The 13,197-nt window shown below is 45.3% G+C and overlaps 1 protein-coding gene across 1 annotated transcript; it reads right to left on the bottom strand.

The window, feature by feature from the left end:
* Positions 1–6,346: 6,346 nt before the first annotated feature.
* HSP90AA1 (heat shock protein 90kDa alpha (cytosolic), class A member 1) lies at positions 6,347–12,423 on the bottom strand. Its single transcript, XM_010134454.1, has 10 exons — positions 12,253–12,423; positions 11,789–12,155; positions 11,121–11,254; positions 10,349–10,657; positions 9,604–9,769; positions 9,139–9,329; positions 8,873–9,020; positions 7,941–8,209; positions 7,280–7,613; positions 6,347–7,094 (listed from the first exon to the last, which is right to left on the bottom strand). The coding sequence occupies exons 1-10, from the start codon at positions 12,409–12,411 to the stop codon at positions 6,985–6,987; spliced, it is 2,187 nt and encodes a 728-aa protein (XP_010132756.1). The 5' UTR covers positions 12,412–12,423; the 3' UTR covers positions 6,347–6,984.
* Between the last annotated feature and the right edge of the window lie 774 nt (positions 12,424–13,197).

Genomic DNA, 13,197 nt, shown 5'->3' with positions numbered 1-13,197 from the left:
CGCCCTTTACTCCCAGCCCAGTGCCACCCGGCCCCCTGGCAGCCACCACAGGTCCCCAGTGGCTCTACGGCTGGAGACACCCCCTTGCTGCTGCTGCTGCCCCTCCAGCCGCCAGACAGACAGATCATTCAGGGTGCCTGCAGGCAGGATCAGAACGAGCAGAGATTTTTAAATTAATTTTGGCAGAGGCCTTGGCAGAGGCTTATGCCTGTCTTACTACTTATCTTTGGAGGGCAATGCCTACCTCTAAATTCTAATCCTCCAGAGCTGTTGGAATCGCTGTACGGCAGTGAAGCCCAGCACCAATATTTGTGTGCTATTTACACATTAGGAATCGTGTCTTTCATGAAGGAAACATTCTTTTTAAATTGTAAGATGGTGAAAGAGTTTTTTACTTAGTTTGCAAGAGGCATCAATCAAAACGAGGTGCCATATATCTGTTAAGGGTCGAGGGACCAAGGTAACAACTCCTCGAATTCCTTAACGATTCCCTTCTGTCCTGCTAGAGACAGAAGGGATTTAAGGGGAAAGAAGAAATTCACACCTCGGTCTGCGTTCGGGAAACTGAAACAAACTTCTAATAAACAATAAATCCACACGACTATACACTACTATATATATATACAGGCACAAACCGAGAAAGGGGAAAAAAAATGAAGAGGAGGGACTTACTTAGATAACCAGAGTTCTTAACAGTGCTGTTCAAGGTCAGTGCTCTTGGCAGACACCCAGCAGCGGGGTGGGAGTGAAGACTCGGCAGCTGCAGACAAAGTAGAATCCTCCTTGCGGCGAGACGGGGGGTGGGGAGGAAACCCCCGCGTAGCGAGAGAAATTGCAGGCAAACTCCCTGTACGGAACAGCCGGGAGTCCGAGTATTTCACCCGATTCCAGACGGGACTCGCGGCAGGAACAGTTCACAGTCTGTGATCCTCAGCGATGTGGGGGTGCAGGCCCTCAGCTCTCGGGCCGGGCCAGCAGAGCCGCAGGAGGGTTCCCGCCGTAACGCTGCCCGGAGTCCAAGAGGGAAGACACTCCCCAGCCTGCTGCTTTTAAAGGCTCCCGACATAACGTTACGTTCACCTGACTCTCTTAACCAATTAAATGCGGAATTATTGTACTGCATGGAATAATTCTGTTTGTCCCTTTCCCGAAACAAGGAAGCTTCAGCTCAAACCAGGACACATACCCAGATTAAGTTCATCAGATCAAGGAGGTGCAGACCAGAGAAGGAAGATCTGCAGCTGGTTGCCATTTGGGTCAACCCACTGTTGAACGCTAACTGAGAACATTTCAGCTGCGGGAAGTTGGAAACAAGATGCTGCAGAAACTGCAAGGTCTCGTCTCACACTGCCTGTGAGCGGTGCAGAGGATCTCGCAGACTCCACTGCCTGTTAAATCAAGCCGTGACAAAGACATTAAAAGCGCAGTTCTCAGCTGTCTTGCAGAGCAGAAATCGGCTTTACCCTTTACTGCACACGCGCTGGTACCCACGGCACAGCACGTGGCTGGAAGTACGGCCACACTGCAACTGCTGCTGCAGCCTCCTCGTCCCCACACCTCAGAAAGTGCCACGTACCCTTATTGTTAACATACGGCTGTTAATTCTTGACAAAAGTGAGAGGACAGAGGCAGCCTTTAAATTCCTGTACTCACAGTTGCTTCCACAAAAGAACATTCCGTTCTTATCTTCATGAAGTCTTCTCCCTGGGATGCTCCACAGAAGGGTGTGGGAGGCGAAGAAACGTCCTTGGTGTCTCCAGTCTGTGAGCACAGAAGCGCTACGTTCAGAGGCAGCCGTTCTGTACACTGCGAGGAACCGTACCCAAAACACCGGGTGTTATGTCGCACGGAAACCATACGGAGCTGTTAAGAGTCTTGGGTTTCCCTTCCACGTAAGGGGCAGCATCGTCTGGAGACCCTAACTGGAGGTAGGAAAACACAGCTTTAGTTCTTGACTTTTCTTTATGTTCTGATGGATGGAATCGTTGCCCCTGGAAAAACCACTTCAGCCCTTTTTAAACCCTGTTTCCCCATGTGCAAAATGGAGGTGTAATGCTGGTTTTCTTTAGCCTGCCTTTGGAACGTAGGGAAGATGGAAGGTACCGAAATGTCTCGAAACAAAGGTGAAACCAAACATCTCACTGTAGCAGAGTATTAATAACCCAAAGCCGTGCTGGCATTTGGAGAGGGAACTCCACTGTGAAAGACTGGCTGGACCATTGCTGGTTTACTTCCAAGCTTGTTCATGAATAACCGAGAGGAAACATTTTGCCTTACTTGAAGAACAGCTCTTCAGTCACCCCTAGATTTCTCTGACAGGGTGGTTCTGTTCTGAAATGTTTTATAGCAATGTCCCTGGAGCTGAAGAAGTAAGGCATTATGGGCTGTCTCCATTCCCTGAGCCACTTCCTTAGGTACAAATCTGGGGTCTTATCATTAGGATACTGAGGCGGCAGGAAGGAGATCAGAGTGTGAACATGACGGCTCCCTTTCCTAAAACCCCAGTTAGATCTGACTACCTTTTTTTTTTTTTCCCTGAATGGCTGCTGTACATTCCTTCTCTAGATCAGTTTCATCAGTGACGAGCCGCAGTCGGACAGTGTGCTCTGCAGGCTGGAACACGGCAAAATAGCTGAATAACACAGCTCCAGCATCCCCACGCCTACACCCACAGCAAGAGCACTGCCACCTCCGATGCGCCATGTGATCGAGTCCCATCAGGGGAAGGACAATGGTTACTCCAGAGACTTCCCTTCTATATGTTCTGCCCCACTTTAGTTTTACCTTAATGTTTTGCTGAGCTCTGGGATGGGGGGCTCTGTATGAAAGCTGCCTGCTTTCTGACCTGTGAGCTCTCTTACCTGGACACGTGCACGGCTTCCGAAGATGAATATTGCTTATTTTAGTCGGTACTTCCAGTGGGTGTCATGCCAGCTGAACATCCCTTCACTTGAGGGATACAATACATCAGTCAGCCACTGTCTGCAGTTTCACCCTTTCCTGTTAGATCCAGTTACCCTCATTCATCACAGCACAGAATTTACATGTATTTTTTCTGCTTCTTCCCTTGTTCTATTAAATCCATCAGGTTCAACTGGTTGTGTATCAATAGGAAGATGTTCTGATGATGTTCAGTTAAACCTCTAACTGTCAGCAGTATAAGCTCTAAACCAGCAGGCAAGGAGGGAGTGTAACACCAAGCTGTGCCAAGTTTCTCTGTAATCACTTACTCAAGCGGTAAGACTCACTTTCTCAAGACTCCACTGTCCTGCAGCTCAAATCAGAAACATATTTTAATGTTGGTACCCAACCCTTCACTGGACTTCGTTGTGCATTTCTGCCTAGAAGAAATGACCTTGTAAGCCCCAAGTAGTCCTGTACCACGAGCCTCGCCACAGGGTCAAGCAGCCCTGGAAAAGAGTGAAGTTATTATCAGGGCACTCAGCCTTTCCTCAGCTCCGCTGTGGGGCTCTCAGCACTTCTATCTCGGTACGAAACGTGAGTAACAGAGACCGTGAACTGCTACAACAGGCAGCTGAGCAAGAGAACTGATCAGTGTCCTTGCTTCCTGGAAAGCATTTCAGCGAAAAGCTGGGACACGACGGGAGCTCCGCTCCCTCTGCCCAAGCAAAACCCGCTGCCGCTGCGTCCTCTGTGCAGCACCTGTGGCCTGGCTACTCATGGTGAGGCAGGAAACGACGCAAAACACCAGCACGTTTGCACGACAATACCGGGGGCAACCTCCCACTTTCACCAGAATTCCTCAACAGATAATTTAGTTTTCAAGGCGGGCAAAGACCTGAGCCATCTCTTCACTGACCGGGTGGAGAAGACTGTCCTTAGCACCTTTTGTCACTAAACCTTATATCTCAATGTACAATTGGAAGGTATTTTCACAATTTTTTACACATTATGAAGGTTTTGTCAAATAGATTTTAGTCACAGGACTAAATACAGATCTTAAAATCCACCTGCTTTTAAGTCCTTAAGTACAATACAATGGAATTTTTGCCACTGAAGCCTTGGAGAAGTTACCTGAAGTGGACTGACTGCTGTCCACATTTGAGCGTCACCACGACAGAAGCATTTACATTCTGATCATCGCTTTGGTCGTCCATGCACCGAACTGCGAGTCAGCAGTGAGGTGCAGTTTTCAACCCGCAACTCCCCTCACAAACCGGACACCTGAATCTATTCTGATGCCATTCCCATAGCAACAGCATACTCACGGCTAGGACACAAGGCGGTAACGGAATGCACAAAGAACACCTCGTCCTGGTCTCGTCACTTCAGATGGGGCGAACACCTACAGCCCAGGCACAGCAATGCTCAAGTGTTGAGTAGAACGCACCTAACCCCCAGGCTGGCGTGAGGGGACATCAAATCTCATCTCACTGTCCCGGAAGATTATTTGCATGTGTTGCCATTGCCTACTTTCACCAGTGCTGATGAATGGCAGAGACTGAAGTTCTTCTGCAGTTGATGTACACCATAAACGATGAAGGGCCTAACCTGAAGATTTTCGACAGTGGTAACAGCACCTCGAAACATACTGGATCCCCGTGGTGAAACAGAGCACGGCAGCTGTACCTCGCGTCGATTAGGTGAGTATGTAAAGGCTATCCGCCTCCAGACTTAACAACGGAGCCTTCTACTAACAAGACATGCTCTCCTCAAAGACTGATGAAAAAGCACCAGAAATTGGATGACAACTGAGACACTGTGAAATCAGCAGTTTTCTGCAGAAACTAGGGAAAAGGTAAAGGTAACAGGATTAAGACTGGGACCACCGACTCAGACAACTCGTCCCTCCCACACCTACAAAGACCCTGTGTGGTAATTTACACAACTAGTGGAGATGTACTAACCAACAGAGAATAGGATCAGCTATTTAACCGACAGGAAATTACTTTCTTTATCCTCTGAAAGGAAGGATCCTTGATGGGCCCTCTCAGGGGTGCCAGCTTTGTGGATTAACGCCTAGCTCCATTTGCACAAAATCGCAGTGAATCACTGCACACGGGGTAAATGGTTTGGGGGTAAGCACCCACCCCTGCTCCAGTCTTCCTGAGACACCCACAACTTGATGTGACCTTGTCTTGTATCAGGACACACCATGCCAGGTGCGTCACACACATAGTGACCTACAATTTCATGCTATTTTGTAGGTGCCACAAGGTCAATTCCTCTAGTTGCCAAGAGAGGGAACTAACTTTGTGACAATCCATGGACACGTGACAGGGAATGTAAAGCACTGGGAACTGTGGGAACACGGTGGTTTTGAGAAACAGGTGTTTATTTCAAAAACTTAAATCTGAACCACAGAGGAGAAGTAGCATCTATTTCCTGTCTGTTAACTCTGAATAGCTCCTTATTCAATAACAGGTTCTAATGCGAGTGTGGTCTGAAGAGCACAGAGAAGTCTCAGCGGAGCAGTTGTGACAGAGAACAGCAGCTTTCAGGCACGTTGGGCCTTCAGCAATCGCTTAAGCAGAAGTGAAGCAGTTTAATATCCAAGCCCTTTAGTTTCATTTTGGAGGAAGAATTCAGAATTCCCAGAAGTGTGAGCAGCCCAGCCTGGTAAACTGACACACAGAGTTTGGAGCATCTACCAGAAGGCCACTTAAGTGCCAGCCAGCAGAACTGCCTTCATGTGTCCACTGCATGAACAGGGCCCTGCCCACCCCCAGACAGCACTGCTTTGACATCAATGCAGTGTTCTCTGCAGCTACAGCTTGGAGCTAGCTCCTGCTTCCAATCAGCTTGCAGCAAAGCCAATTGTTTCAGATACCTGTGAGATACTGCTACGGCCAAAGCTGTCCTTTCACCATGCTGCAGAAAAATCCCAAGACACACCACTGTCACATGTAAGTGATTTTACGGTGGAAAAGAGTTCAGGTATTGATTATTGAACAGAACAGATGAAAACAGTAATTAAATAAAGACTTGAACTTGCCCGTCCACCACCCCACAGGTTCATTAAACCCCACCTTGTTGTAAACAGTCTTGTCTTAAAGCCCATGGAGTGAACATTTTGTGCCAGAGGTGCTGGAGTTGGCTATTAACTCATTTGCTTTTACTACTGCCCTTCAAAGAGAGAGGTGAGGGATACAAACACAGCACAAGCTCACCATTTCCTGAGAGCCCTGACTGCAGATTAAAATTGTCTAGAGATCTTTTGAGAGCTGCCTCTCCACTCTCACATGGAACTAGGCTGTAGCAGCATTGCTCAGCATCCAGGATGCTACAGATCTAACGAGGGAGCATTTAGTACCAGCATCCAAAGCAGCAGCTGACACCAAGAACAGCAGCTTTGTGCCCTGTGTAAACAGACAAGTGACTCAGCTCATTCTTAACACTTTTATTCTTACAGTTCTAGGTCTGAACTGTACATGCAGAGTTGCGTAAGTCACAACAGAGATTTACGGTGGATTCTATTCTATGGTAGAGTGCAACCCAGAATCCTTAAACAGTATAAAAAACAACTTTAAACATCAAGACCTTGTTAGGAGCAGAAGGGTTAAAGCTTCCCCAAGTATTTCAGCTCTCCTGGATACCTAGTTACTAGGTACTGTATGTTAGAGCAGTTTACAGTTGAAGAGCTGTAGAACACTAAACAAACTGGAACATCCTGTTGTCATACCATCTTCATTACTACTTTCCCTCATTTCTGGCAATTAAGAATAAGTCAAACACCCTGCCACCTGCAACCAGCTAATACAGACAGAAATAACTACTCCTTAGTTGCCTGTTTAGGGTTGTACAGTGTTAAAGAAAATATTCCCTCACTGGCATTTGTATCTCACATCAGCTGCAAAAGCAATGTAACAAAAATAAAGGTATAACATCTTTGAAAATAAATATAAAGAGGGAATGCAGACAAAGTGTCAAAGATTTTTTTTTTGGCAGGTAACATTCAGAATATACAAAATATAACTTATTCGTATTAGCCAAGGAAACATTCATGAGTTCCTGTAAACTGTTTTAATCCACCTCCTCCATGCGCGATGTGTCATCATCTCCTTCAAGCGGTGGCATCTCCTCAGTAACTGCTGGACTAGCTTCTTCTGCAGCAGTATCATCTTCATCAATGCCTGTTCAGGAAACACACACACCATTAATGCTGGTACCAGAACTCGATGCTCTCTTCTCCTTTGCTCAACTCATCTGAGGGTTCTCCCTTTTCCACAAGAACAAAGTTCTCTACACACTCAGTAACCTGCAAGGGCATGCAACCACACCTAGAGCTTACTGGAGACAGGACAGATTTCTAACTTACCCAGGCCGAGTTTGATCATTCTGTAAATACGGTTGGCATGTGTCTGAGGATCTTCTAAGCTGAAGCCAGAAGACAGGAGTGCTGTCTCATACAGCAAGATGACAAGATCCTTTACAGACTTGTCATTCTTATCAGCCTCTGCTTTCTGCCTCAGTGTTTCAATGATGGAATGATCAGGATTAATCTCCAGATGTTTCTTTGCTGCCATGTATCCCATTGTGGAGTTGTCTCTCAGTGCCTGCGCTTTCATGATCCTCTCCATGTTGGCGGTCCAGCCATAGGTACTTGTCACAATACAGCATGGAGAAGTAACTAAACGATTGGACACAACAACCTAAAAAAGCAAACACAAAGCACACGTTTGTCATTTAACATTTCAACATGTACGCTCACTCTACTGTCCCCAGTGACTGAACCAAGGTTCAACTCTGAAACATGTGATGTAAGACCTGCAGACAGCTAAGAATCTGCAGTACCAACTAAAAAGAACCACTCAGCCTCACTAGAGAAGAGCACAGACACCCCGTGTCCATGCAGCTGTATCCTGCAGATTACTCTTTCAGAAAAGGCAATTTTAATAGCCACCGCCATCTGAGCGTCTCTGCAGCCCCTTCATTTCAGATCATTAAATTTGTTACGCAAACTGAGCACTACTGATTACCTTTTCCACTTTCTTTTCAAGGATGTCTTTCATTATTTTGCAGAGGTTTTCAAACTTGGCTTTTTTCTCCTCCTGTTTCTTTTTCTCTTCCTCATCCTCTGGAAGCTCCAAACCCTCTTTTGTTACAGAAACCAGGGTCTTGCCTTCAAATTCCTTCAGCTGCTGCACACAGTACTCATCAATAGGCTCTATCATGTAGATCACTTCCAGGCCATGTTTGCGAAGACGCTCCACAAAAGCAGAGTTGGCCACCTGATCTTTTGTCTCACCTGCAAGAAGCAAGAGTGCCAGTTATGGTTTAAGCCTCAGCACTGTCATGTGGCAGCTTGTTTATCTCCTGAAGAGGCTATGCAATACTTCCAGAGATGCTTCATGTCCATAGCAGGAAAAAAAGGGGCAAAACCAGGTATGACAAGCCACTGCAGAGATTAGGCTGGCCTCAAGACTCAAGCCTTTCAAATGACACCACAGCTTAATACTTGGACTGGTTTGAAAGTAAATCTACATTTCCTGGAATACCAGGTTAAAAAAAAGTCCTTTGTATCTGATGCCCCAATAGTTACACTGGTTTGAGCATTAAGTCTCAAATTAAAATACCCCTGAACAAACTTACTAGCTTAAAGCCTGAACACAAAGCTTGAAGGCACCTAAAACACTCTGAATTACACCTTCTGGGCTTAGAGTGAAAAACCAGTGGGTAAGCTGGCTGTGCAAAGGGCATTTTGGCTAGTTCTGCTGTCCTCGTGGACACTGCACCTACCTCATTAGGGCACCATAACTGCAGTAACCAGCCTGACAGGCACACCTGCCCACAATTCTCCGTTTCTTTCTAACTTCACCAGGAAAACTGCCATGGTTACTTCCCATTTTCTAACCCCCAAGAGACAATCCTCTACACACGTACCTGCATTTACAGATTGCTACCAACTCACCTGTAATGTAGTAGACATGTTTCTGGTTTTCCTTCATCCGAGTGCAATAGTCCTTCAGAGAAACCATTTCATCGCCAGATGCAGATGTGTAATACCTCAGTAATTCTGAGAGCTTCTTGCGGTTCTGGGAGTCTTCATGTATACCCAGCTATAAAGTAGAAGAGAAAATAGAACTAAGTGATTCCTTCAGAAACTGTGGTATTTCAGGCATTATGAAAATCTGCAGCTTCCATTTATCAGTACCATTAAGCAGAAGGACTACAAACCTTGATGTTCTTGGAGAACTGCTCGTAGAATTTTTTGTAATTCTCCTTGTCTTCAGCCAACTCGGTGAAAAGTTCTAAGCACTTCTTCACCAAGTTCTTCCGGATGACTTTCAGGATCTTGCTTTGCTGCAGCATTTCACGAGAAATGTTCAGAGGCAAATCCTCAGAATCTACCACACCTCTCATGAAATCTGGAAGGTGACAATGAGAATTGGCTTTGCAGGTCTCCAACAGAAAAAATTACCAGTTGCCACCTAATGGCCTTGCCCTTTTAAAATTCTTAATTGGTTTCTCAGTTCTGACAAACTAAGTAGTACTTTCAGTTGCTCAGGATACTTCCTGATCAACTCTGTTTAGGACTCAAGTCATCCCCCTCCTGAATTTCTGTAACTATGAAGGGAAACTTCAAAAGTGCTAAGCAGTTTCACTAACTTTGGGAAACTTTTTCCTCAAAAATATACTTACTCAGATATTCAGGGATTAGCTCCTCACAGTTGTCCATGATGAAAACTCTGCGTACATAGAGCTTGATGTTGTTCTTCTTCTTCCTGTTTTCAAACAGATCGAAGGGTGCACGCCGTGGGACGAACAGGAGAGCTCTGAATTCTAACTGCCCTTCCACAGAGAAGTGCTGTGAGAAAGCAAGACCATCACGTTAATCTGCACAGCTCTCACTTTAACAACCATTTAACAGCTCTTCAAATGCAGAAGAGCACAAACAAACTCTCGGATTTCAGAAAGAAAAACCAACAGCCAAGACACTTGTCAGAAGCAGCACTTTCTCCAGACAGACATATTCATGATTCTGCTCAGTTGTTACCAGCCAAACAGACCAATTCAGAAGACACACTCAGTTTCCTGTATTTTATATTTATATATACATTTTTTACATATATACATACTGAGCTTCAGGAAACATGTATTCTTATAGCACTTCCCACTACAGACACACAAGGACAATTACATCTCACCCCTATTAGCTGTAGGATTTTTCAAAAGGAAACCCAAGTAACTCATTTACATTTATCCAAAATCTACTTTTAAGTTTTCTGATTAGACTTGGTAGCAAGCTAGAAACTGGGAAGGCATCTGCACTAAGTGTCAACCTCACCGAGTGAATGTTTGAAACTGGATCACAAGTTCACCAGCACGTTTAGCAAAGCTTCCAGCTTCAGTGACCAGTGCAATTTGCCTGGAGACAAGAACTTACTTTCACAGCCAAGTGGTCTTCCCAGTCATTAGTGAGACTCTTGTAGAATTCTCCATATTCCTCATTGGTTATGTCATCTGGATTCCTGGTCCAAATGGGCTTGGTCTTGTTGAGCTCTTCCTGATCAATGTACTTCTCCTTGATCTTCTTTTTCTTCTTCTTATCTCCATCCTTCTTTTCTTCTTCTTCATCAGAACCAACATCCTCAATTTCTGGTTTATCTTCTGCCTTTTCCTCCTTGTCTTCTTTCTCCTCTTCCTTTTCCTCAGCCTCATCATCACTCACCTCCTTATCACGTTCCTTCTCCACCTATAAAACAGATCTTTAGTTGAATTCAGACACCTGCAAGTTTTACCATTAACAGCCCTTAGGTACTCCTCGTAGTGTCAGAAACTGTATGAATGTGCCATGTTTTCCCCCTAGACTCAACTGAGAACTTGCATTCTGGGTGCTGATAGAAGTGCTTATGTGGTAGTTTATGCTGTTTAATGTCATTACATTTAATTACCACTGCAAATAGACTGAGATGATGTTCATTTTCCTCAATGGCTGGGACACTCTGATACTACTAGCTTGGTAAAATATGTTTTACTTAAGTCTTGTGAAACAAAGTTGTAATTAACAGAATTACATTTAAAGAGTTACATCTATGTAACATCTGTAGTAATTTTTATTAACAAAATACACACGGACTGCTTTCTTTAATCTCAGAAGTCCACTTCTTCAAGGTGGCAATACTGAAAGTATTTAGTATTTCAAACAAGATACGTACAAAGAGTGTAATAGGATAGCCGATGAACTGAGAGTGCTTCTTCACGATTTCCTTGATTCGCCGTTCTTCCAGGTATTCAGTTTGATCTTCTTTCAGATGCAGGATGACTTTTGTTCCACGGCCCAAAGGTTCACCTAGAATAGGGTTTACAGGTTTTACTTGTGCAGCAGCAGACAGAACTTTGACTAATTCCGATTCACACATTCTTTTCTAAAAGGTACTGCTGCACTGGTAATTTCTTCACCACTGGGAAATATAAGCATCAGTGTATCCAAACAGCCTTACAGGCACGTCCTCAATTTCTGTACTTGGCATGTTATTTCAAATATGCTTAAAAGGAAAACTTAAGAAGGGCATTCACACTAATGTCTCTGTTCAGCTTTCAAGTTTCTGCATATTGAGTAATCATAGGAGTCTACAGAAAAACATCCACAGTATAAGCTTTGACAGTTTAGTCTTCAATATAATGCACCACTTCAGCACTCCCTTATCATCTATCAACAGTTACACAAACTGCTATTCCAAGGCAAGTCGTGCCTGGGCTTGATCTGGCACATGACTAGCACTACCCATTTTATCTGTCAGTTTTGGCTTTTTCAAGGCACAGAGCAGATCTCAATGCCAGCAATCTTAGGAAGCAGACCTGAGCAAAACCACTTAACACTCACCATTATCAAGTCTGACAGTGAAAGATCCTCCAGCTGATGACTCCCAAGCATACTGTTCGTCATCGTTGTGCTTGGTGATAACCGTCACTTTTTCTGCAACCAGGTAGGCAGAGTAGAAGCCAACACCAAACTGACCAATCATGGATATATCAGCCCCAGCCTGCAGGGCTTCCATGAAAGCCTTGGTACCAGACTTGGCAATAGTACCCAGGTTGTTGACCAGGTCGGCTTTGGTCATCCCTATGCCCGTATCCACAATAGTCAGAGTGCGATCATGCTTGTTTGGAATCAGGTTAATTTTCAGGTCTTTTCCAGAATCCAGCTTGCTTGGGTCAGTCAAGCTCTCGTACCTTATCTTGTCCAGAGCCTGTAAGAGAAGAGGCAGGCTTTAACATTTCCTGCCTGTTCCTTGAAGTGTCAGTAGTCCCACTGACACAAACCAGGCTAGGAGTTAAGATACTCACATCAGATGAATTGGAAATCAGCTCCCTCAGAAAGATTTCCTTATTGGAGTAGAAAGTGTTGATGATCAAAGACATCAACTGAGCAATCTCTGCCTGGAAGGCAAAGGTCTCCACCTCCTCCTCCATTGGCTGGTCCTGAGTTTGCACAGCTTCCGGCATCTGTAACAAGAGGAGGAGTTGAAATCCGATCCTGAACGGCTTGGCACACATACCCACTGGCAGGCAGTGACAACAGCATTGAGACAAAAGGTATCTGACTACATAATTTCAAACACAGTACACCACAGGAGCACACAAAAACCCACCAAGCTTGCTTTACATTCATTTTGGCTTCCACTATTTAGGCTAACAGAACTTTTTCTCCTCCATTAGCTTACAACTTCATCTGTGATCCCAACTCCCCTTCCTCACATCACAAAACAGAAAAACGCAACCGAGAACTTCACCCAGCATTTGAGACACTGCATTACTCTGTAATCAAGTCGCACAGTAAAATCCCTTTTTGGAGGGCTCCCCTTTCCTCACAACCGCCTCATCATTCGCTAACGCAACTACTCTCTTCACACGCAGACAGTATCTGCAATTTTAACGACCCAGGAGAACTCGCTACTCTGCTTTCCCTCCAACCCGCCTCATCATTCGCTAACGCAACTACTCTCTTCACACGCAGACAGTATCTGCAATTTTAACGACCCAGGAGAACTCGCTACTCTGCCCTACACAAACAGGGCATCTCAACCCGACCGGCCACCGACACCCTCGGCACCAGCCGAAGCTCAAGAACAACAGCTTCGACTCAAAAGGGGACACCTAGCTCAGCACGTTAATCGCCACGTAATGAACGGGGACCAAGTGCAGTGCTGCGATCCTGAACTACCGCGCGATATAATTCAGAAACAGGCACCGAGCTGCCGGGGCGGCGCCGCTGGCCCCAGCCGGGCCAGC

The sequence above is a fragment of the Buceros rhinoceros genome, unplaced genomic scaffold (assembly GCF_000710305.1).
Source record: "Buceros rhinoceros silvestris isolate BGI_N320 unplaced genomic scaffold, ASM71030v1 scaffold1824, whole genome shotgun sequence".
Classification (NCBI taxonomy): Eukaryota; Metazoa; Chordata; class Aves; order Bucerotiformes; family Bucerotidae; genus Buceros; species Buceros rhinoceros.
The sequence above is the reverse complement of the archived record's forward strand: the minus strand, read 5'-3'. Positions and strand labels throughout refer to the sequence as shown.

What these genes read in the sequence shown, in the direction of transcription:
- HSP90AA1 (XM_010134454.1), bottom strand. Translation starts at nt 12,411, where the DNA reads ATGCCGGAAGCTGTGCAAACTCAGGACCAGCCAATGGAGGAGGAGGTG. An exon ending in AAGACCACTTGGCTGTGAAA is followed by an intron (nt 9,770 to 10,348) that starts GTAAGTTCTTGT and finishes GCTTTCTCACAG; the next exon opens with CACTTCTCTGTGGAAGGGCA. An exon ending in ACATGTCTACTACATTACAG is followed by an intron (nt 8,210 to 8,872) that starts GTGAGTTGGTAG and finishes TGCTTCTTGCAG; the next exon opens with GTGAGACAAAAGATCAGGTG.